This window comes from Bufo gargarizans, chromosome 4 (genome assembly GCF_014858855.1).
Source record: "Bufo gargarizans isolate SCDJY-AF-19 chromosome 4, ASM1485885v1, whole genome shotgun sequence".
NCBI classification, from domain to species: Eukaryota; Metazoa; Chordata; class Amphibia; order Anura; family Bufonidae; genus Bufo; species Bufo gargarizans.
The window spans coordinates 129,018,717-129,044,280 of NC_058083.1; the positions used below are offsets into that span (position 1 = coordinate 129,018,717).

At 44.9% G+C, this 25,564-nt stretch overlaps 1 protein-coding gene across 1 annotated transcript; it reads right to left on the reverse strand.

The window, feature by feature from the left end:
* Nucleotides 1–21,497: 21,497 nt before the first annotated feature.
* On the reverse strand, nt 21,498–23,577 carry LOC122936040. Its single transcript, XM_044292040.1, has 2 exons — nt 22,898–23,577; nt 21,498–22,234 (listed from the first exon to the last, which is right to left on the reverse strand). The coding sequence occupies exons 1-2, from the start codon at nt 23,316–23,318 to the stop codon at nt 21,669–21,671; spliced, it is 987 nt and encodes a 328-aa protein (XP_044147975.1). The 5' UTR covers nt 23,319–23,577; the 3' UTR covers nt 21,498–21,668.
* Nucleotides 23,578–25,564: the final 1,987 nt, after the last annotated feature.

Below are 25,564 nucleotides of genomic sequence, written 5' to 3' on the forward strand. Positions count from 1 at the left end.
TAGATAGCCAGATAGTGTTAGGTGTCTGTAAAAAAAAGGCCTGAATTTGAATTCAATACATTGGGCCAAATAATATTTTTCTTATTGTGGTGAACGGTAACAATGAGGAAAACATCTAGTAAGGGACGCGGACATGGTCGTGGTGGTGTTAGTGGACCCTCTGGTGCTGGGAGAGGACGTGGCCGTTCTGCCACAGCCACACGTCCTAGTGTACCAACTACCTCAGGTCCCAGTAGCCACCATAATTTGCAGCGATATTTGGTGGGGCCCAATGCCGTTCTAAGGATGGTAAGGCCTGAGCAGGTACAGGCATTAGTCAATTGGGTGGCCGAAAGTTGATCCAGCACGTTCACATTATCTCCCACCCAGTCTTCTGCAGAAAGCGCACAGATGGCACCTGAAAACCAAGCCCATCAGTCTGTCACATCACCCCCATGCATACCAGGGAAACTGTCTGAGCCTCAAGTTATGCAGCAGTCTCTTATGCTGTTTGAATACTCCGCTGGCAGGGTTTCCCAAGGGCATCCACCTAGCCCTTCCCCAGCGGTGGAAGACATAGACTGCACTGACGCACAACCACTTATGTTTCCTGATGATGAGGACATGAGAATACCACCTCAGCATGTCTCTGATGATGATGAAACACAGGTGCCAACTGCTGCGTCTTTCTGCAGTGTGCAGACTGAACAGGAGGTCAGGGATCAAGACTGGGTGGAAGACGATGCAGGGGACGATGAGGTCCTAGACCCCACATGGAATGAAGGTCGTGCCACTGACTTTCACAGTTCTGAGGAAGAGGCAGTGGTGAGACCGAGCCAACAGCGTAGCAAAAGAGGGAGCAGTGGGTAAAAGCAGAACACCCGCCGCCAAGAGACTCCGCCTGCTCCTGACCGCCGCCATCTGGGACCGAGCACCCCAAAGGCAGCTTCAAGGAGTTCCATGGCATGGCACTTCTTCAAACAATGTGCTGACGACAAGACCCGAGTGGTTTGCACGCTGTGCCATCAGAGCCTGAAGCGAGGCATTAACGTTCTGAACCTTAGCACAACCTGCATGACCAGGCACCTGCATGCAAAGCATGAACTGCAGTGGAGTAAACACCTTAAAATCATGGAAGTCACTCAGGCTCCGCCTGCTACCTCTTCTGCTGCTGCCGCCTCGGCCTCTTCTGCTGCTGCCGCCGCTGGAGGAACGTTGGCACCTGCCGCCCAGCAAACATGGGATGTACCACCAACACCAGCACCTGCGTCACCAAGCATCTCAACCATGTCACACGGCAGCATTCAGCTCTCCATCTCACAAACATTTGAGAGAAAGCATAAATTCCCACCTAGCCACCCTCGATCCCTGGCCCTGAATGCCAGCATTTCTAAACTACTGGCCTATGAAATGCTGTCATTTAGGCTGGTGGACACAGACAGCTTCAAACAGCTCATGTCGCTTGCTGTCCCACAGTATGTTGTTCCCAGCCGGCACTACTTCTCCAAGAGAGCCGTGCCTTCCCTGCACAACCAAGTATCCGATAAAATCAAGTGTGCACTGTGCAACGCCATCTGTGGCAAGGTCTAACCACAGATACGTGGACCAGTAAGCATGGCCAGGGACGCTATATCTCCCTAACTGCACACTGGGTAAATGTAGTGGCGGCTGGGCCCCAGGCGGAGAGCAGTTTGGCGCACATCCTTCCGCCGCCAAGGATCGCAGGGCAACATTCTTTGCCTCCTGTTGCCACCTCCTCCTACTCAGCTTTCTCCTCCTCTTCTTCCACCTGCTCATCCAGTCAGCCACACACCTTCACCACCAACTTCAGCACAGCCCGGGGTAAACGTCAGCAGGCCATTCTGAAACTCATATGTTTGGGGGACAGGCCCCACACCGCACAGGAGTTGTGGCGGGGTATAGAACAACAGAACGACGAATGGTTGCTGCCGGTGAGCCTCAAGCCCGGCCTGGTGGTGTGCGATAATGGGCGAAATCTCGTTGCAGCTCTGGGAATAGCCGGTTTGACGCACATCCCTTGCCTGGCGCATGTGCTGAATTTGGTGGTGCAGAAGTTCATTCACAACTACCCCGACATGTCAGAGCTGCTGCATAAAGTGCGGGCCGTCTGTTCGCGCTTCCGGCGTTCACATCCTGCCGCTGCTCGCCTGTCTGCGATACAGCGTAACTTCGGCCTTCCCGCTCACCGCCTCATATACGACGTGCCCACCAGGTGGAACTCCACCTTGCACAGACTGTGCGAGCAGCAGCAGGCCATAGTGGAGTTTCAGCTGCAGCACGCACGGGTCAGTCGCACTGCGGAACAGCACCACTTCACCACCAATGACTGGGCCTCCATGCGAGACCTGTGTGCCCTGTTGCGCTGTTTCGAGTACTCCACCAACATGGTCAGTGGCGATGACGCCGTTATCAGCGTTACAATACCACTTCTATGTCTCCTTGAGAAAACACTTAGGGCGATGCTGGAAGAGGAGGTGGCCCAGGAGGAGGAGGAGGAGGAGGAAGAGGGGTTATTTTTAGCACTTTCAGGCCAGTCTCTTCGAAGTGACTCAGAGGGAGGTTTTTTGCAACAGCAGAGGCCAGGTACAAATGTGGCCAGCCAGGGCCCACTACTGGAGGACGAGGAGGACGAGGAGGAGGTGGAGGAGGATGAGGATGAAGCATGGTCACAGCAGGGTGGCACCCAACGCAGCTCGGGCCCATCACTGGTGCGTGGCTGGGGGGAAACGCAGGACGATGACGATACGCCTCCCACAGAGGACAGCTTGTGTTTACCTCTGGGCAGCCTGGCACACATGAGCGACTACATGCTGCAGTGCCTGCGCAACGACAGCAGAGTTGCCCACATTTTAACGTGTGCGGACTACTGGGTTGCCGCCCTGCTGTATCCACGGTACAAAGACAATGTGCCCACCTTACTCAGCACACAGGCAGAGGAGAGAGGTCCCGTAACAGACAATCTGGCTTCATGTCAGCAGAGAATTAGTCTGCATGTCATAGCAGAGAATGAGGCTTCACGTCAGCCACCACTGCAACAGTCCATTGGCATATATTTAGGCCCAGCACACAGGCAGAGGAGAGAGGTCCCGTAACAGACAATCTGGCTTCATGTCAGCAGAGAATCAGTCTGCATGTCATAGCAGAGAATCAGGCTTCACGTCACCCACCACTGCAACAGTCCATTGTCATAAATTTAGGCCCAGCACCCAGGCAGAGGAGAGAGGTCCCGTAACAGACAATCTGGCTTCATGTCAGCAGAGAATCAGTCTGCATGTCATAGCAGAGAATCAGGCTTCACGTCACCCAACATTGGAACAGTCCATTGGCATATATTTAGGAATCGGCACCCAGACAGAGGAGAGGTTCATTCAACTTTGGGTAGCCTCGCAATATAATGGTAAAATGAAAATAAAAATAGGATTGAATGAGGAAGTGCCCTGGAGTCCAATAATATATGGTTAAGGGGAGGTAGTTAATGTCTAATCTGGACAAGGGACGGACAGATCCTGTGGGATCCATGCCTGGTTCATTTTTATGAACGTCAGCTTGTCCACATTGGCTGTAGACAGGAGGCTGCGTTTGTCTGTAAAGACGCCCCCTGCCGTGCTGAATACACGTTCAGACAAAACGCTGGCCGCCGGGCAGGCCAGCACCTCCAAGGCATAAAAGGCTAGCTCTGGCCACGTGGACAATTTAGAGACCCAGAAGTTGAATGGGGCCGAATCATCAGTCAGTACGTGGAGGGGTGTGCACATGTACTGTTCCACCATGTTAGTGAAATGTTGCCTTCTGCTAACATGTTGCGTATCAGGTGGTGGTGCAGTTAGCTGTGGCGTGTTGACAAAAGGTTTCCACATCTCTGCCATGCTAACCCTGCCCTCAAAGGAGCTGGCATTGACACAGCTGCCTTGGCGACCTCTTGCTCCTCCTCTGCCTTGGCCTTGGGCTTCCACTTGTTCCCCTGTGACATTTGGGAATGCTCTCAGTAGCGCGTCTACCAACGTGCGCTTGTACTCGCGCATCTTCCTATCACGCTCCAGTGCAGGAAGTAAGGTGGGCACATTGTCTTTGTAGCGTGGATCCAGCAGGGTGGCAACCCAGTAGTCCGCACAGGTTAAAATGTGGGCAACTCTGCTGTCGTTGCGCAGGCACTGCAGCATGTAGTCGCTCATGTGTGCCAGGCTGCCCAGGGGTAAGGACAAGCTGTCCTCTGTGGGAGGCGTATCGTCATCGTCCTGCCTTTCCCCCCAGCCACGCACCAGTGATGGACCCGAGCTGCGTTGGGTGCCACCCCGCTGTGACCATGCTTCATCCTCATCCTCCTCCACCTCCTCCTCATCCTCGTCCTCCTCGTCCTCCAGTAGTGGGCCCTGTCTGGCCACATTTGTACCTGGTCTCTGCTGTTGCCAAAAACCTCCCTCTGAGTCACTTCGAAGAGACTGGCCTGAAAGTGCTAAAAATGACCCCTCTTCCTCCTCCTCCTCCTCCTCCTCCTCCTGGGCCACCTCCTCTTGCATCATCGCCCTAAGTGTTTTCTCAAGGAGACATAGAAGTGGTATTGTAACGCTGATAACGGCGTCATCGCCACTGGCCATGTTGGTGGAGTACTCGAAACAGCGCAACAGGGCACACAGGTCTCGCATGGAGGCCCAGTCATTGGTGGTGAAGTGGTGCTGTTCTGTAGTGCGACTGACCCGTGCGTGCTGCAGCTGAAACTCCACTATGGCCTGCTGCTGCTCGCACAGTCTGTCCAGCATGTGCAAGGTGGAGTTCCACCTGGTGGGCACGTCGCATATGAGGCGGTGAGCGGGAAGGCCGAAGTTACGCTGTAGCGCAGACAGGCGAGCAGCAGCAGGATGTGAACGCCGGAAGCGCGAACAGACGGCCCGCACTTTATGCAGCAGCTCTGACATGTCGGGGTAGTTGTGTATGAACTTCTGCACCACCAAATTCAGCACATGCGCCAAGCAAGGGATGTGCGTCAAATTGGCTAGTCCCAGAGCTGCAACGAGATTTCGCCCATTATCACACACCACCAGGCCGGGCTTGAGGCTCACCGGCAGCAACCACTCGTCGGTCTGTTGTTCTATACCCCGCCACAACTCCTGTGCGGTGTGGGGCCTGTCCCCCAAACATATGAGTTTCAGAATGGCCTGCTGACGTTTACCCCGGGCTGTGCTGAAGTTGGTGGTGAAGGTGTGTGGCTGACTGGATGAGCAGGTGGAAGAAGAGGAGGAGGAAGCCGAGAAGGAGGAGGTGGCAACAGGAGGCAAAGAATGTTGCCCTGCGATCCTTGGCGGCGGAAGGACATGCGCCAAACAGCTCTCCGCCTGGGGCCCAGCTGCCACTACATTTACCCAGTGTGCAGTTAGGGAGATATAGCGTCCCTGGCCGTGCTTAATGGTCCACGTATCTGTGGTTAGGTGGACCTTGCTACAGATGGCGTTGCGCAGTGCACACTTGATTTTATCGGATACTTGGTTGTGCAGGGAAGGCACAGCTCTCTTGGAGAAGTAGTGGCGGCTGGGAACAACATACTGTGGGACAGCAAGCGACATGAGCTGTTTGAAGCTGTCTGTGTCCACCAGCCTAAATGACAGCATTTCATAGGCCAGTAGTTTAGAAATGCTGGGATTCAGGGCCAGGGATCGAGGGTGGCTAGGTGGGAATTTATGCTTTCTCTCAAATGTTTGTGAGATGGAGAGCTGAACGCTGCCGTGTGACATGGTTGAGACGCTTGGTGACGGAGGTGGTGGTGGTGGTGTTGGTGGTACATCCCCTGTTTGCTGGGCGGCAGGTGCCAACGTTCCTCCAGAGGCGGAGGAAGAGGCCGAGGCGGCAGCAGCAGAAGAGGCCGAGGCGGCAGCAGCAGAAGAGGTAGCAGGGGGAGCCTGAGTGACTTCCTTGGTTTTAAGGTGTTTACTCCACTGCAGTTCATGCTTTGCATGCAGGTGCCTGGTCATGCAGGTTGTGCTCAGGTTCAGAACGTTAATGCCTCGCTTCAGGCTCTGATGGCACAGCGTGCAAACCACTCGGGTCTTGTCGTCAGCACATTGTTTGAAGAAGTGCCATGCCAGGGAACTCCTTGAAGCTGCCTTTGGGGTGCTCGGTCCCAGATGGCGGCGGTCAGGAGCAGGTGGAGTCTCTTGGCGGCGGGTGTTCTGCTTTTGCCCACTGCTCCCTCTTTTGCTACGCTGTTGGCTCGGTCTCACCACTGCCTCTTCCTCCGAACTGTGAAAGTCAGTGGCATGACCTTCATTCCATGTGGGGTCTAGGACCTCATCGTCCCCTGCATCGTCTTCCACCCAGTCTTGATCCCTGACCTCCTGTTCAGTCTGCACACTGCAGAAAGACGCAGCAGTTGGCACCTGTGTTTCGTCATCATCAGAGACATGCTGAGGTGGTATTCCCATGTCCTCATCATCAGGAAACATAAGTGGTTGTGCGTCAGTGCATTCTATGTCTTTCACCGCTGGGGAAGGGCTAGGTGGATGCCCTTGGGAAACCCTGCCAGCGGAGTCTTCAAACAGCATAAGAGACTGCTGCATAACTTGAGGCTGAGACAGTTTCCCTGGTATGCATGGGGGTGATGTGACAGACTGATGGGGTTGGTTTTCAGGCGCCATCTGTGCGCTTTCTGCAGAAGACTGGGTGGGAGATAATGTGAACGTGCTGGATCCACTGTCGGCCACCCAATTGACTAATGCCTGTACCTGCTCAGGCCTTACCATCCTTAAAACGGCATTGGGCCCCACCATATATCGCTGTAAATTCTGGCGGCTACTGGGACCTGAGGTAGTTGGTACACTAGGACGTGTGGATGTGGCAGAACGGCCACGTCCTCTCCCAGCACCAGAGGGTCCACTAATACCACCACGACCATGTCCACGTCCGCCTCCCTTACTAGATGTTTTCCTCATTGTTATGGTTCACCACAACAACAAAAATATTATTTGGCCCAATGTATTGTATTCAAATTCAGCGGGATATAAATTTGAGGCCTAGTATTTAGGCGCTGGGTGACCGGTATGGATTTAGTGACAGAATTAGACTTGGAAATGCACAGTAGCGTGTGTGTGAAGTTATTCTGAATGACCCTATGTGCACCTTGAATATTATATACCATTTTAGGGATAGATTTCAAATAGCTCTGATATAGCAGAAACCACTAAATCTTTAAAATTGCTAAATTGGGAATTGTATTTCAACCCAGAACAAAAAATGTGCTTTGACGGACACTAAATAACTTTCCCAGCCACAACAGGACAGCGGTAACGAGAGATTTAGCGGGATATAAATTTGAGGCCTAGTATTTAGGCGCTGGGTAACAGGTATGGGTTTAGTGACAGAATTAGACTTGGAAATGCACAGTAGCGGGTGTGTGAAGTTATTCTGAATGACCCTATGTGCACCTTCAATATGATCTACCCTTTTAGGGATAGATTTCAAATAGCTCTGATACAGCAGAAACCACTAAATTTTTAAATTGCTAAATTGGGAATTGTATTTCAACCCAGAACAAAAAATGTGCTTTGACGGACACTAAATAACTTTCCCAGCCACAACAGGACAGCGGTAACGAGAGATTTAGCGGGATATAAATTTGAGGCCTAGTATTTAGGCGCTGGGTGACCGGTATGGATTTAGTGACAGAATTAGACTGGGATATGCACAGTAGCGTGTGTGTGTGAAGTTATTCTGAATGACCCTATGTGCACCTTGAATATTATATACCCTTTTAGGGATAGATTTCAAATAGCTCTGATATAGCAGAAACCACTAAATCTTTAAAATTGCTAAATTGGGAATTGTATTTCAACCCAGAACAAAAAATGTGCTTTGACGGACACTAAATAACTTTCCCAGCCACAACAGGACAGCGGTAACGAGAGATTTAGCGGGATATAAATTTGAGGCCTAGTATTTAGGCGCTGGGTGACCGGTATGGATTTAGTGACAGAATTAGACTGGGATATGCACAGTAGCGTGTGTGTGTGAAGTTATTCTGAATGACCCTATGTGCACCTTGAATATTATATACCCTTTTAGGGATAGATTTCAAATAGCTCTGATATAGCAGAAACCACTAAATCTTTAAAATTGCTAAATTGGGAATTGTATTTCAACCCAGAACAAAAAATGTGCTTTGACGGACACTAAATAACTTTCCCAGCCACAACAGGACAGCGGTAACGAGAGATTTAGCGGGATATAAATTTGAGGCCTAGTATTTAGGCGCTGGGTGACCGGTATGGATTTAGTGACAGAATTAGACTGGGATATGGCCAAAAAATAACCACACTATTGCTGGTTAAATGCACTTGGTGACGGGCGCAGCTTGCCCCTGATGTAGTATATGGCCAAAAAATGAACAGACTATTGCTGGTTAAATGCACTTGGTGACGGGCGCAGCTTGCCCCTGATTTAGTATATGGCCAAAAAATGAACAGACTATTGCTGGTTAAATGCACTTGGTGTGACAGCTTCACCCTGATGTAGGCTTTAGCCAAAAAACAACCACACCATTGAGGGTTAAATGCACTTGGTCGCAGCTTGTGCTGGCGCACCACAAGACACAAAATGGCCGCCGATCACCCCAGAAAAATGTGACTGACAAACGGTCTGGGCAGCCTAAAAACAGTGAGCAATTGAGGATCAGCAGCTCAATGATCCACAGCTGCAGATCGATCAGTTAATCAAGTCCTTTGGAGGAGTTAATCTGCCTAATCTCGCCCTACTGTCGCAGCCGCAACCTCTCCCTACGCTAATCAGAGCAGAGTGACGGGCGGCGCTATGTGACTCCAGCTTAAATAGAGGCTGGGTCACATGATGCTCTGGCCAATCACAGCCATGCCAATAGTAGGCATGGCTGTGATGGCCTCTTGGGGCAAGTAGTATGACGCTTGTTGATTGGCTGCTTTGCAGCCTTTCAAAAAGCGCCAAGAAAGCGTCACAAAAGCGCCAAGAAAGCGACGAACACCGAACCCGAACCCGGACTTTTTTCGAAAATGTCCGGGTTCGGGTCCGTGTCACGGACACCCCAAAATTCGGTACGAACCCGAACTATACAGTTCGAGTTCGCTCATCCCTAGTCATGAAGCCAGATTCTCTGTTACGGGACCTCTCTCCTCTGCCTGGGTGCCGGGGCCTAAATATCTGACAATGGACTGTTCCAGTGTTGGGTGACGTGAAGCATGATTCTCTGCTATGACATGAAGACTGATTCTCTGCTGACATAATGCCAGATTCTCTGTTACGGGACCTCTCTCCTCTGCCTGGGTGCCGGGGCCTAAATATATGACAATGGACTGTTACAGTGATGGGTGACGTGAAGCCTGATTCTCTGCTATGGGACCTCTCTCCAATTGATATTGGTTATTTTTATTTATTTTATTTTTATTTTTATTCATTTCCCTATCCACATTTGTTTGCAGTGGATTTACCTACATGTTGCTGCCTTTTGCAGCCTTCTAGCTCTTTCCTGGGCTGTTTTACAGCCTTTTTAGTGCCGAAAAGTTCGGGTCCCCATTGACTTTAATGGGGCTCGGGTTCGGGACGAAGTTTGGGACTGACTCTTGTCGTTACATCCAGAGCCGATTGGTTCAATCCTCTGTAGATAGCCAATCGTTTAGGGGCTGGCCATTTTATACAGAGACACCTGAGATCTGTTTTGGATCACCATATCCAGTGTATGTCCTCCTAGCAACAAGGAGGTTACGTATTATACATACTCGATCATCCAGGCACACTGATTGTATATGGCCAGTTAGGGTTCATGGCCCTGTTATGTGTTATTGCTCTATACCCCTATTGACTGACAGAGGAATTACACCAACCAATTATACTCCTAAAACGAAGGAGTTCTAGTGATAAGGGTGTCTTTTAGGGATCAGCATCATTAGTCTGAGATATTCCTATTTCACCCTATCAAGCCTATTTGTGGAGATTTTTTATATAAATAAAATAATAAACTGTTTTTATCGTACTATATAGGCAGTAAACACAATATTTGGACTAGTAAGTCTACATTATCAAATAAATTTAGTGAGCCACATTTGATATGGAACCAATTTATTTGGACTGAGCTGAATATCACGGCCAATTCGACCATATTGATTAGAGATGAGCGAATCGAATCCCACGAAGTGGAATTCAATCCGAATTTCAGGAATTATTAAATTCGCCTATAAGCTGAATTTCCTAGTGCTTTGTGTCAGTGAATCGATTAATCCTGAAATGCAAACTTACCGCCTCCATTTGTGCACAAAGGGCCGCCAGCCTCCATCTTGCTTGAAGATCTCGTCCGAAATCCTGTACGGGATGTCATGACGTAATCTCGTGCCGCACGTGATTTTGGCCGAGATCTTCAAGCAAGGTGGCGGTGGCCGGTTCGTCGCGTGCAAATGGATGCAGTAAGTTTGATGTAATATTTTTTGAATGTTAATTTCACACTCTTTGTACACTCAGATGCTTTGATCATGTATGAACGCGGCATCTGAGGGGTACAATGATGAGAGCAGCGTTATCGCAGTTTCCTGTCATTGCGCCCGCTACTTACAAAAAGTAAGTAATTCTTCACAAAGCGATTTTTTTTTGGTGTGAAATACAGCGAATCAGCCGAATCTAATTTTTAAGAAATTCGCTCATCTCTAGTATTGATCCCCAAAAAATGTAGGTAAATTAATTTATCTCTACCAAGAACCAATAAATATTAAGGGACCACTTGTACAATGTAAAATAGAGAGTTTAAAAGGCGGTTGCAAGGAAACCATTGTATGGTAGATAGTTGAAGGTGAAGTCGTATGCTAGTCTGTCTATTATACTAAACAGTCATGAAGTCTTATCTAAGGACATTCATGGCCATGAAGTGTCCCATAGACATAACTACATCTGATGAATAGTCTTTATGAATATGTTCTGTTCATTTGCAGGCAGGTTTGTGGAAAGTACGCAGATGTTTCCTTTGATAAACATGATCACACAGAGATGCACTTTTTCTCTGCATATTAGTGAAGGGCTTTCAAATGTTCCTTTTGACAAGAGTTCCCCATTGTGCTGTATTGTATATGTTACATAGTAATTTTGAAAAAAAATGTAATAGAGCTATTTAGATTTGTAAAAAATGTCATTATCATCACCAATAGTTCATCCCCAGAAGAAAGTCTTTACCTGTTTTCTGGCTGCATCTGTTATCATGAAATTTCAACTCTTGACATTTCTGTTTCAGAGCTTGCCCACTTTTGTTGTTCTTGCCATCTGCTCAGCATTACTACTTGGCTACTAAATTAAGTAAGCTCCTAAAAAAAGTTGATCCCCTCCACCCCCTGTAGATTTTCTGGAGTATAGACATTTTTGTGTGAAGGGGCATCATTCATGTGAAGAGACATTGTGTCAGCAGAGACTAAAGCCACCAGTGGCTTCTGCATTCATGCTGTGACGGAGCGATGTCTAAAATTATTTAATATATTATCCATACTTTTATCAAGACAATTGCGTTGCCATATTCAATTATATTATAACATAAGGAATATCATTTTAAAGAATATAAATTATTCCTTATGACTTCCTTTTAGGCCTCAGACTGATTTTTCCATTACCCTAGTCCTATACACCAGGTGTAGGTTGTAATGTTCTGTAAATTATAGATGTACTGTACAGTATAAAGTGTGACACAATCACAAAACTGAAGGTTATAAAAAGCAGCATATATGGAATATTAACCACCTCCGGACCGCGTAACGCAGAGGAGGTGGCAGCGCTGCACAGAGTCACGCATATACGTGTCATCTCGCGAGACGCGAGATGACGCGCTTTGCCGGCCCGCGCATCGCGGGCAGGCAAAAGTTAGAGGGGGGTCACGTCAGCAACCTGCCAGCCAATGATCATCGCTGGCAAGTTGCTGATTTTTAAAAAATCCAATCAGAAGCCATCTAACACATCATATTAGTAAATATGATGTGTTAAATGGCTTCCCTGCTCCTCTGCTGGTCCTTTTCGTCGGTTGGTCTCAGCAGAGGCGCAGGCTTCACAGTGAGTAGCACCAAACACTACACTTAACCCCAGATCACCCCCCTGCACCCCAATTAACCCCTTGATCACCCCTTCTTGCCCCTGTCAATCACTAGTGAAAGTGAAAAAAGTGATCAGTGCAAACTGTCACTTTTTTTTTTTTCACTGGTATTGACTGTTAGGTTTTAGGGATAGTTCGCCCACGCCCGCCCCGCCGCAGTGATAATTATTTTTTTTTTTTTATCACTGCACAATCACTTTACATGTGCTGCGGCGGTAAAAAAATCTGTTTTGATATTTTTTATCAACCGCAGCGGGCTCCGGTACTTTGCTAGCCTCCCATTTGTAAGACAGGCTTGCTTTTTTTCTTGGGAAGTCTCAGGGAATACCCCTAAATTTAGTTGCCCAAATGTCAAACAGGGGGTATTCTTCTGAAGAGGCCTACAGGCTTCTGACCCAGTTGGATGAGGAATGGGAACCCTCATCTGATGAATCTAGCGGGTCAGAATATGAACCTGTAGAAAGCAGTGGCACTCTGACCCAAAGTTCGGACGAGGAGGTTGAGGTCCCTGATAGCACCAGGCGTACCCGGCCCCGTGTCGCTAGACCACAGGTTGTGCAGGATCCGCTTCAAGGGCAGCAGAGTGGGGCTGGCGCTGTCGGATTACGTGGTGAGGCATACACCAGCAGCACAGCCCTCCCTGGACCTAGTACCAGCACTGCCGTAGAACATGGTGAAGTGGCGAGCACCAGAAGGGCAGTTGAAGCTGGTACGGTGGCACGTGCATTAGTTACCCCGTCGCAGCCACCACACAGACGGGCCCGTATAGCCCCTAGAATCCCAGAGGTGCTGGCAAACCCTGATTGGCAGTCCCCAACTTCAGCCGCACCTGTAGTTCCCCCTTTCACCGCCCAGTCTGGAGTTCGGGTTGAGACAGCTCAGATCGGTTCGGCCCTGGGATTTTTTGAGCTGTTCTTGACTGCGGAGCTCTTAGACTTAGTTGTGGCAGAAACAAATCGGTATGCCACACAATTTATAACCGCCAACCCGGGAAGCTTTTATGCCCAGCCTTTCCGGTGGAAACCAGTCCAAGTTTTCCAATGCCAACTTTGTATAAAAAAATGGGAAAAGTTGTCTTTTGCCAAGATATTTCTCTCACCCAGCATGGGTATATGTAAAATGAAACCCCAAAACACATTCCCCAACTTCTCCTGAGTACGGCGATACCAGATGTATGACACTTTTTTGCAGCCTAGGTGGGCAAAGGGGCATACATTCCAAAGTGCACCTTTCAGATTTTACCAGTCATTTTTTATAGATTTTGATTGCAAACTACTTCTCACACATATGGGCCCCTAAAATGCCAGGGCAGTATAACTACCCCACAAGTGACCCCATTTTGGAAAGAAGACACCCCAAGGTATTTTGTGATGGGCATAGTGAGTTCATGGAAGTTTTTATTTTTTGTCACAAGTTAGTGGAATATGGGGGCGGAGCTAGCCGCGTCAGAGAATGGCCGCCTGAACTGAGAGCTCCGCACAGCAGCACCCTGTTATAAGCTATTAGACGAGATCCCGCATCGCTTGAACATGGGGAAACCGAACAAGGACAAGTCCAAAGAAGTCCAGATGACGCCCAAACAAGCCAGGGGACAATCCGACTTGGATAAGTTCCTTAGAAAGAAACTTTCTTCACCGTCAGTCAGATCCAAGATGGCGCTGGAAGCTGCGGCCACCGCTACATACACTGAGGATTCGGATGATGAAGGTTCGTGCGCTATGTCTGAGACTCGTAGCGATCGAGGCTCGACTCCCATCACAAGAGCCTTCCTTAAAGAGTCCTTGGCCCTGGCTTTTGAGCCAGTTATGAAAGAATTATCGGCTATTAAAACCGAGTATAAGCAGACGGGGCAAAGGGTAGCAGCCCTGGAAGACTCCCAGCAAGCCATAACTAAGCATGGCCGTGCTCTGCAAACGAAAGTGGAGGAAATGCACGAACATATGAACACAACATACCTGTACCTAGAAGATCAGGAGAACAGGAGCCGACGGAAGAATGTCCGTATCAGAGGGGTTCCTGAAACCTCCTTGCTGGGCCAAGAAAGAGCGGAAAAAATAGTTATTGAAAGAGCCCACAGAGCCCTTAGGCCTAAGCCCTTACCAGACGCACCGCCACGAGATATAATATGTGGCCTGCTAAGTTTTGTCGACACGGCGGCCATTTTAACTGCCGCGAGACACAGGAGCGAACTGTTGTTTGAAAACGCCAAAATACAGCTATATCAAGATCTCGCTGCAAGCACCTTAGCGAAGAGGAAAATGCTAAAACCGCTTACCGAACTCCTTAGGGAGAGAAGACACCCACTACGCTGGCTTTTCCCGTTCGGGCTTTGCGCCACTATCAACGGTAAACAGATCACCGTCCGACATCCAGTGGACCTAGTCAAAATGTGGGACGCTCTGCAGATAGACCCTCTAGATATTCCCTCCTGGCTGCCTATGACAGGGGTCCTGAAGATGCCACCGTTACCTGAAATAGAAGTCTGGAAGGTAGCTAAGAAATTCAAATCGCCGCAAGCAAAGAAACGCCAGGCAGAACTGCAGGACACTTGAATACCTCTTCACATTGGTTACTAATGCCTTTCTTCCCTAGGGAGATGCCCTGAGGTTTTCACCACAACCCCTAGAGTAATGTATGGGGCTTAAAAGAGTTGTCTTTGTTTGCAAGTTACTGTAATGTGACCCCTTTCTTCACTTACCACTGACCTCTTACCTATCAGATGCCTTTCATGATAAGAGGTTACCTGAGATGCCATTACTATCAGAACCTTGAGAATAAATATACTACAGGGACGTCTCTGGGTAAGACGGCAGTGGTACTCCATTTGTTTCTGTTTAAATAACGGCCCTAGCATATTGTACTATTATTCCACCATGCTATAGTATTTCAATTGATGAGAGGGTTCTGACACCTTGTTTATACCCCACTGCTTGGAGATGTTTGGGGGATTCATCAACTTGGGATCTCATTGTCTATTAATATGCTTGTGCTGTGAGTGGCCCACGCAGGCTTTGTGTTTCTCACAATCTTTCCTCCCCCTCTTGCTAGTCACTCTCTTTTCTCTTCCCTTTTTCTTTACCTATTTCTTTAAACCCTTTATTAACTTCCACCTCCTTCCTGTTTAACCTCTCTTCGAGTCGGTTTACCTTGAAGAGGTCGCTATCTGATGGCTTCAAATATTAACAAACTTGTTTTTGTTTTTATGTGTTCTGTATATAGTTTCTCAAGATGGGTACTGATTTCAGAAATTTTTGATCCTCTGGGATGCAACTCCTCATGTGGTAACACAAACTTCTATAACTCATGGATTCCCTGAAGGTAACTTCACTAAACGTAAATGGGCTTAATGTTCCTCAGAAGAGAAGCCAGGTCTTTCAGATGCTAAGGAGAGAGAGGGCAGACCTTCTGTTCCTGCAGGAGACACATTTCAGGCATAACCATATCCCAACCCTTTTCTCTAAACAATATACAAAATGGATACATAGCTCCCACTCTTCAGCCTCTAGGGGAGTATCCATCGGCATTGGAGCTAACATTCCTTTTCAGATCCAGGCGCAATATATAGACCCAGAAAGCAGATTCCTATTTTTAAAGGGTACACTTTTTGGTAATAAACTGACTCTGGTAAACATCTACGCCCCTAACACTAAACAAATTCCCTGGCTGATTAGAGTGTTAAAATTGCTTAGAGATTTCAGGGAAGGGATTTTAGTCCTAGGAGGCGATCTAAACCTAACTTTGGATCACCCCATGGACTCTACCTCGGGTACTCCCAAGTACTCTGCTGCGCAACTTCGTAAGCTAAGGCGGTCACTCTCTGATCATCAAATCACAGACACATGGAGATTGAGTCACCCTAGTGACAAAGACTTCTCATTTTACTCAGCTGTCCATAAGTCCTTTCAACGCCTTGATTATCTCTTTCTCTCTAATCATATTCTAGATAGGATTAAATCCTCATCTATTGGACATATTACGATATCAGACCATGCCCCTGTCTCTCTTGTTTTCCAGCTGAAAGGCCTCTCTCCCAAAGCATGGTCTTGGAGACTTAACGAGACTCTCCTGGAGAATGACAGAGACAGACTTAGGCTAGAGGGAAAACTTAAGACCTTCGTTGAGCTAAACTGTACTCCTCTTATGGATAAGGCTATGATTTGGGAGGCGCACAAAGCGTTTATGAGAGGTGAATTGATTTCCTTGGGGTCGTGGGTGCGCAAGCAGAGAACGCTACAGGTCGACTCTATCTTGACCCAAATATCAGTCCTAGAAAACATCACGAAAAAAGACCCCTCAGATTCCCATTATAAAGAACTTGTCAAATTAAGAAATCAACTGAGGGATTTATTAAACATTAAATCAGCCAAAGCCCTTAGAATTGCTAAATACAAAATCTATATGCACGGTGATAGGGGCTCCAAGCTTCTCTCACAAATGATTAAAGGACAAAGAGTGAAAACTTTTATCCAGGAAATTAAGTCGGAAAAGGGACATAAGATCACTAACACCCCTGCGATAGCAGAAGAATTTACTAAATTTTATTCCTCACTCTACAACTTAGAATCCAATAACCCAGAACACATATTGGCCAAAATTAAGAACTTTATAGAGACGATTAAAGTCCCGACCTTAGATTCACTTGAAAGAGATAGTTTGCTCTCCCCGATTACGCCAAAGGAGGTACTTGAAATCCTTGCCAATACTCCGTCAGGGAAGTCCCCGGGCCCAGACGGATTGCCTATAATATATTACAAAAAGTTTAAAAATATCCTGGTCCCACATATCGTTGATCTGTGTAATTCATTATTAAATGGCACTTCTCTCCCACCACAATCTTTAATCGCTCACATAACAGTTATCCCCAAGGAAGGGAAAGACCCTGCTAAATGCAGTAGCTATAGACCGATTTCTCTACTCAACGTAGATGTTAAATTATGGGCCAAACTTCTAAGTCATAGAATAGCGAAACTCCTTCCTAAGCTGATTGGTGAAGAACAAGTAGGTTTTGTGAAAGGGAGGGAGGGGAAGCATAATGTTAGCAGGGTTTTACACGCTATATACTACGCAAAGGAACACAAGATCCCATTGACCCTGTTAGGTACCGATGCTGAAAAAGCGTTTGACAGGGTCAATTGGGTCTTCATTGACAGTGCTCTGCGTCACTTTGGTTTTCCACCCTTATTTATATCAGCTATTTTTTCGCTTTACTCAAAACCCTCAGCTAGGGTTCTCATTAATGGCGCCTTATCTCCGCCCTTTAATATTTCCAACGGAACGAGACAAGGCTGTCCTCTCTCTCCAGCTCTGTTTATACTGACCCTAGAATTACTCCTCTGCAAATTAAGAACTTCAAAGATCATCAAGGGACTCCAGGTAAAAGGGAAAACTCATTCTTTGGCAGCTTTCGCAGATGACCTGCTCCTTTTTATTACAAATCCAGAAGTTGCAATCCCAGAGGTGACAAAAATTTTCACGAACTTTGGAGAAATATCCAATTTTAAGGTCAACTATGAAAAATCGGAGATACTCAATATCTCTGCACCGAATAAACATTTGATAGATGTTAAAAAACACACCACCTTTCAATGGCCGAAAGAGGCTATTAAACACTTGGGAATCATGATCCCGGCTAACCCCTTACACTTGTTCAGGCTTAACTATATTCCCTTATTTGATAAAATCAAAAACTTTCTGGCCTCTATCAAATTACCTTTTCTCTCATGGTTAGGTAGGAAAAATCTGCTGGCGACCTATGTTCTCCCGCAGATTCTTTATATTCTAAGATGCTTACCTATGCCTCTGACAAACAAGTTTTTGTCTAATTTTCGGACTCTATTCAGTAACTTTCTATGGTCTGACAAAAAGCCAAGACTAGCCTACCCTCTACTTGTTAGGAGGACAAATAGAGGAGGGTTATCCTTACCTGATCTGAAATCGTATCTTCATGCCATACAATTGGAGAGATGGGTTGAACTAGCTAGACCCCTTAATGATTCACTGCATGTGGCACTGGAAAAAGCTCTTTTGGGAGAGGATGCCACCCACATGCTCTGGGTCCCATTTCCAACTAGAAAGAAAAAGAAACCTCTTAGTGCCTTAACGAATAGCTTGCTCCAAATTTGTAACAGCTCAGCGGCTTTATCAATATCAACTAATAAATTATCCCCCTTAGCTCCTTTATCGGTTCTCCCACATTATCTTAATAAAGACGGAGGTGACTTTCATAAAGCTTGGGTATACCTTTCAGATCTTAAAATTTCAGACCTGGTTAAAACTGAAAACCTTCAGGAGTTCCTGGAACAGATATATGCTAAAATACCTGAATCTCAACGCCCCAGACTAGTAGAGTTAGATCTAGAACTTAGCTGCAAAAAATATAGAAAGACACATACGAAACCTCATAATGACCCCACTTGGCTAGAAAATTATGTTCTGCTCCCCTCCCCCCCCACAAAAACTCTCTCCAAGTTGTACTCTCAACTTATGTCTGACGCCTCAAAGGAGAAACCCACATACTTAAGAGCCTGGGAACAGGAGCTGCAGATATCTCTCTCAGATGACGAAGCCAATGTAATTTTGAAGCATTCTCATGGATTCTCGAGGTGTATTCGTTTTCAGGAGAACTCTTTCAAAATTTTGGCTAGATGGTACAGAACACCAGACTTCTTATATAGAATCCACTTGATCCCGTCAGACAGGTGTTGGCGCTGTCAAGAAGATGGTGGAACCATATCGCACATCTGGTGGTCCTGTAAAGTCCTTACCAACTTTTGGGCAGTAGTCGAACAAACCATTAACAAAGTGTGTAAATCCCATATCTCTTTGACACCAGCCCTTATACTTCTGTGGAGACCACAGGATGATTTTAATCCATCCCCTAATAACCTGATCACACACATGATAGGGGCTGCTAAATTTATTATCCCCACTAAATGGAGAAATACAGACCCACCCACCATTAAAGAATGGTTAGATAAAGTTCACCAGATTTGTCTTATGGAGGAGATGGTGGGATGGGAGAGAGGAAGCAGAAAACTTTTTCTAAAAACATGGCAACCTTGGCTAGATTTCCAGAAGAACCATTGTTAACCATACCATACCATACCATACTATACCCATTTATCAATGGAGTACTTTGACTTTTAACCACTAACTGATTTAGTAATTGGACCTACAAGAGTATGTGGGTGATGGAACCTATTTTGTTTTTTGTTTTCTTTTGTAGCTTCAAGTATTACGTTTAGTGACACCAGGACACCCTCTCATATGTATCAGTTATAACAAGCGCACAATAGAGCGACTGAGGTTGCTAGTATCCGTAATCCATTTTATAAGAATAGTGAGGATTGCTCCCATGACTTAGATCTTTAATCTGAAACAACCCACAGGTTTTGTTTTCAATGTTTTTTACTTTACTTTAATGTGTTATGTTCTGGAATTGACTGGCCTACTCCTTATTGATACCAGGCTAAAGACTTGCTCACTAGAGGGGGATCGTGGGTAGTTGTGTGCACTGTCACCCCTATCCAAACGTTGTAGGGGTCGGAGAAAATGGCCCAATAGCTTTATTCCATGCATCAGGCTTTCTTATTTTGTTGCTACATGTATTTATTACATTTGCACACTCCACCTAGAAACATGCATTTGTTATCAGAGGTGTCTGTGAACACTTCTCCTTGGTCTTAAGCTTTCATATGTTTCATATGTCTTTATGCCATGATCTAATGTAACAGTCCATCCATGTTTGTTACCTTTGAAAATTTTCAAAAATAAAGAATATACAAAAAAAAAAGTTAGTGGAATATGAGATTTTGTAAGAAAAAAAATCATCATTTTCCGCTAACTTGTGACAAAAAATAAAAAGTTCTATGAACTCACTATGCCCATCAGTGAATACCTTAGGGTGTCTACTTTCCGAAATGGGGTAATTTGTGGGGTGTTTGTACTGTCTGGGCATTGTAGAACCTCAGGAAACATGACAGGTGCTCAGAAAGTCAGAGCTGCTTCAAAAAGCGGAAATTCACATTTTTGTACCATAGTTTGTAAACGCTATAACTTTTACCCAAACCATTTTTTTTTTTTACCCAAACATTTTTTTTTTATCAAAGACATGTAGAACAATAAATTTAGCGAGAAATTTATATATGGATGTCGTTTTTTTTGCAAAATTTTACAACTGAAAGTGAAAAATGTCATTTTTTTTGCAAAAAAAATCGTTAAATTTCGATTAATAACAAAAAAAGTAAAAATGTCAGCAGCAATGAAATACTACCAAATGAAATCTCTATTAGTGAGAAGAAAAGGAGGTAAAATTCATTTGGGTGGTAAGTTGCATGACCGAGTAATAAACGGTGAAAGTAGTGTAGTGCAGAAGTGTAAAAAGTGGCCTGGTCATTAAGGGGGTTTCAGCTAGCGGGGTTGAAGTGGTTAAGAGAATGTGCTTTAAAATTGAAATCATTGGTTTATGGTCAGTAAGACAAACTGATTTACCAGCCACAAAAACAGGGATGGTAGTAGTAAAACATCCTCAGCAGTGGCGACCATACCAACTGTGCAATGTGTGCAGTTCCACATTAGCCCTGAAGGAGAAGAGGCTTGGGACTTCTGCGCTCCCTTACCTATCTGACATGTGGGACTGCTGCTTTAAAGGCTATGGACACCCTTGAACTCCTGAAAGCTAATAAACACACATAAAACTAATATGAATATGGCTTAAACAAGTGTTTATGAGCTGTCAGGAGTTCAGAGATAAGGGATGCATGTGAGCTGGTTGACTGGGCTCAGTGTAAACAGAAATACTGACACTACATATGATGTCATACGCTCCAATTCACAAAATAGAATAAATCATCACTCAAAATAGAATTTAAGCAAATATCTTTATTTATTTAGTTGGGTAATTAAAGGCCGCAATGCTTATTACTTAACCAATTAATTATAATCTGGTTAATCCAATTTATTCTCAAATATAAATAAGTAAATATTTAAACCAATAAACCATATAACACTCAGTCCACTCAGAGAGTGACTTAACCCCCATCAATAAGCAAAGCGACAAAATAAATAGGGAAGGGAGGGAGGGAACTTGAAAAATACTTACGTGAATGAGCCAAAATCGTTATTTTCTGTTCTTTTATAGGTTCTCAAACTGGCAGTTAAAGTGATCTCCAATCAAATTTGAAGATATCAGCGCAAGCACCCACAGCATCTGGGTTAACCCATTCTTCACATAGGTAAGTAAATAATATAATCAACATATTAACTGTAATGTTAGGTGCCATGTCATCATGGCTCACCACACTGAATTTATCAGTATGGTTCGCTCCATGATGTCATACGCTCCAATTCACAAAATAGAATAAATCATCACTCAAAATAGAATTTAAGCAAATATCTTTATTTATTTAGTTGGGTAATTAAAGGCCGCAATGCTTATTACTTAACCAATTAATTATAATCTGGTTAATCCAATTTATTCTCAAATATAAATAAGTAAATATTTAAACCAATAAACCATATAACACTCAGTCCACTCAGAGAGTGACTTAACCCCACAACGCCACATAAAAACAAGTGGCCCAATAAACATTGCAAGCCTTTAATAAAAACCATTATCAATTATGTTCTGCAAATCTGAAATGAATATATCACATCCAATATCAGAAAGCTGATCATCCTTTTCTTGGTAAAGTCCTCTAACGAATCCTTCTAATTCAACATGTCTGTAATTGCCATGACCAATTTCCTTCAAATAAATCTCCATTTTTTTATTAATTCTTTTCCTAATTGTTTCCAGAAAGGATAACTCAGAATTGAACCAAGAAAATTTTGGGATGATGTCAGAAAATACGAGTACAACACCATCAAGTAAGTAGCATATTTTACATAACAATTCTTTTAATTCATAAATTAACAAATGCGTTTTGATTTTTCCCAAATCAAACGAGCCAATATGTAAAATAAACAGGTCAGGTTTCGACATTTTTGAATATATAAGGCTGACATTCTTGAAGATATCAGAAATTTTAAGGTCAGCAAAGGAAAACCAGTTTATGGAAAATTCTGCTGAATAACCTAAATTAACAGTAGAATGTCTAAAAGCAGATCTTCTCTCAGCCAATTGAATCAGTTCATCCCCAAAAATCCATACAACTTTTGAAGGTCCTAAAATCAATAAACAACAAGGTTAGGCCGAATATAACATTTATAGCAATTGGACCTCCATCTACCAATACGTTTAATAACAGAACTATCTAAACCCAATTGCTCTGCAAAGGTTGCAGCACCTATACGAAATGAATGTGCTGAAAGTTTATAATTTACGTAACCTAAATCATTGAGACATTTATGAAATACAAAATTGAATTGAAATTTAGACAAATGGGAACCATCAGTGTGGTTAAATAAAGCATTGGAGTCAGGTTTCCTTACCTGAAACCATCTAGTAATATTATCAACTGGACAAATAGATTTAATCGGATAACTCCTCAAACACAACCAAACTCCTTTACTAAATTGGTCAGTCTTGGATTTTTTGATATAAATCTTTAGAATATCACTATTCAAAATTATGTCTGTCATCAATAATGGGGAGTGAACGGTTGAATGGTTGAATTAGCAGCAGTCAGACTATTAAGGGTATTAACTTGACTGACATCTGCTAATCCAGACCAAACATTTTTTGGTGATTCATCCTTTTTAGATAAAGTAAAAATTCATCAAACAACTGAATCTTCAATTTAGAAGAATCAATGTCAAGTGAATTAATCTCTTGATTAATAGTGCCCTGCGGTTTGCAGTCACTTAAAAAGTTATAATTCAGCTCACCAGAAGCAGATGATGTAGGAGGATGATCAACTGTTGAAGCAGGTGATGGCTCCTGAGTGACAGTTGAATGCTGTTGAAAATGACGCCGTTGAATTTTCCTGCTGGCTCGGCTTGAAGATAAGTTGGTTTTCTTGGTCTTAGAAGGAGGCGCATATTGTGAAGGGGAATATGCCCTCTTGTCTCTCCGCTGACGTTTTTTAATCGGCGAGCGGGTCTCAGGTTTTTCGCGCATGCGCACAAAATTATCGCAGGGAGGATCGATCAGTTCGGCGCTCGCGCCAGGTACTGCGCAGCAGACGGGATTAGAAGATAAAAGAAGCTCTTCTTGCTGGTCCGGTCCTTGCTGTAAGCACTTCCTCAGCCATTCTTCTCCCCCTTGGCTTTCTGCTCTGAAAATAAGTTGTTTCAACAGATCTTCCATGACACAGATGAACGCAGGTCTGTCTCTTGAAAAATACTTACGTGAATGAGCCAAAATCGTTATTTTCTGTTCTTTTATAGGTTCTCAAACTGGCAGTTAAAGTGATCTCCAATCAAATTTGAAGATATCAGCGCAAGCACCCACAGCATCTGGGTTAACCCATTCTTCACATAGGTAAGTAAATAATATAATCAACATATTAACTGTAATGTTAGGTGCCATGTCATCATGGCTCACCACACTGAATTTATCAGTATGGTTCGCTCCAGAATACACAGAAGCCGACAGCTACACAGGCTAAATGGCTTGCAATTTTTAAGGCCAATTGAAAAAAATATATAAAATTAGGCCAAAATATTTAGAATGCAGTAATAAAAAAATGCCTCTAAAGATTACTATATCTTTTAAATTATTTCTACAGGACTGTTAAAGTGGTAATCTTAGAGCAGTCAGTCGACACTTCCTAGCATCCTATTGGGAAGCAACATGTGACAGTAAGCAACAAAATGTCCTGTCAGAGAGAAGATCAGTAATGAGCATGGCAGCCTCCTCTATTTCATATTATCTATCTATCTAATGTAAATCTGCATACAGTAGATAGATATCTGTAGATAGATATGCATAAAAAACTGTATTTATAGGGGACAGAATATATCAGACGAGGAAGCAAACCTGTACTGGGGTCCTTTCAACATTTGATGGATGAAAATGTTGTCAGAGGTCTGATAAGTACCAACTTCAGTGATTTGTTAAGCAATTTCAGTCATTGCAGCAAAGCATGAGTGCCTGGGTGGGCAGGCGGGTAAGTGGGTGTTCCCTCCACAGCGCAGCTTAGTGGAGCATATGACCAAATACCCTGCTGTCTGCTACTCCAGCAATCACTGTTCACTGCTTTCTTCGACAAAAAGCTCATGCATCTCTCCGACCCAAGATGTTGGTTTTACAAGAAAGGCCAGCAAGAGACAGGGGAGGGGGATTATAGAAAAATAAGTAAATAAATAACAATTTATATTACTATTTATCAGCTCTAGCCACTAAAATACATATATAGTAGATAATACAGTTAATTTTTATGTGCAATTTTGCCTTTCTCCTTTACCCTAATTTTGAATAAACTTATCCACAGATTCCTTGTCCCAGGTTTGCTTTTCATATCAGAGGAATATTTTTTTTTAATTTATTGTATGTGTGATTCCCTGTGATAAATATTTCAGCACTCTGATATCTCTGGTGCAATCAACATGGATTCAAGGACGGACTGACAACTTAAAGGGGTTGTCCGGGTTCAGAGCTGAACCCAGACATACCCATATTTTCACCCAGGCATCCCCTCTGATGTTAGCATCGGAGCATCTCATGCTCCGATGCGCTCCCTTGCCCTGCGCTAGATCGCACAGGGCAAGGGCTCTTTTGTTTACAATAACACACGGCCGGGCAGAAGCTTCCACCCGGCAGTGTGTTTGTTGATGTCACCGGCTCTGATGGGTGTGCTTTAGCACTGCCCTAGCTGTTTTACTGGCTAGGGAAGTGTTAAAGCCCACCCATCAGTGCTGGTGATGTCACCGGGCTTCCTGGCAGCCCCATGGAGAGCCCGGTTTGTCACTGGAACTCCTGAAAATGCCTTTGCCCTGCGCAATTTAGCACAGGGCAAAGGAGAGAATCAGAGCATGAACTGCTCTGATGCTCGTCAGGGGGGCTGCCTGGTTGAAAATGGAGGTATGTCCAGGTTCAGCTCTGAACCTGAACAACTCCTTTAAGTTGGACCTATAAAAAGCCTAAATGTTTTAGGGTGGTCCAAAATAGGCAAGTTCAACACGAGTAGGTGAGGTAAGCAATGCAATATTTTTTTTTTATTTTTACAAAAAATAGTGCGCTAGCAGAACCAAACACCACAGCACAAAATACCTCCCAAGAGGCTGCCCCTTCTATGGTGACCAGTCCCAACTGCCATGTTTTGTCCTCCTCGTCCTTCAATTTTCTTCAATAAAGATATGGAGCAGGGGTCTTAGGAGGTGAGACAAGCCCTAACTTCAGCATGCTGCTTAGTTTCAGCGCTAGCAAACATAAAGGATTATACAGCAATAAATGGCTATTACATCCAGTGATGTCTTTTCTTATGTAGATGTTCTCTTTCCTCATCTTTTCCCAGACTGCTAGGATGACTTCTTTCAGCCATGTCTCCTCTCTGAACAGTTTGCCACAACAATATCTTGGATTTCTCACTTTTCCATAATCCTTCCCAACTT

What these genes read in the sequence shown, in the direction of transcription:
- LOC122936040 (XM_044292040.1), bottom strand. Translation starts at nt 23,318, where the DNA reads ATGGAAGATCTGTTGAAACAACTTATTTTCAGAGCAGAAAGCCAAGGG. An exon ending in TCCTACATCATCTGCTTCTG is followed by an intron (nt 22,235 to 22,897) that starts GTGAGCTGAATT and finishes TATTGATTTTAG; the next exon opens with GACCTTCAAAAGTTGTATGG.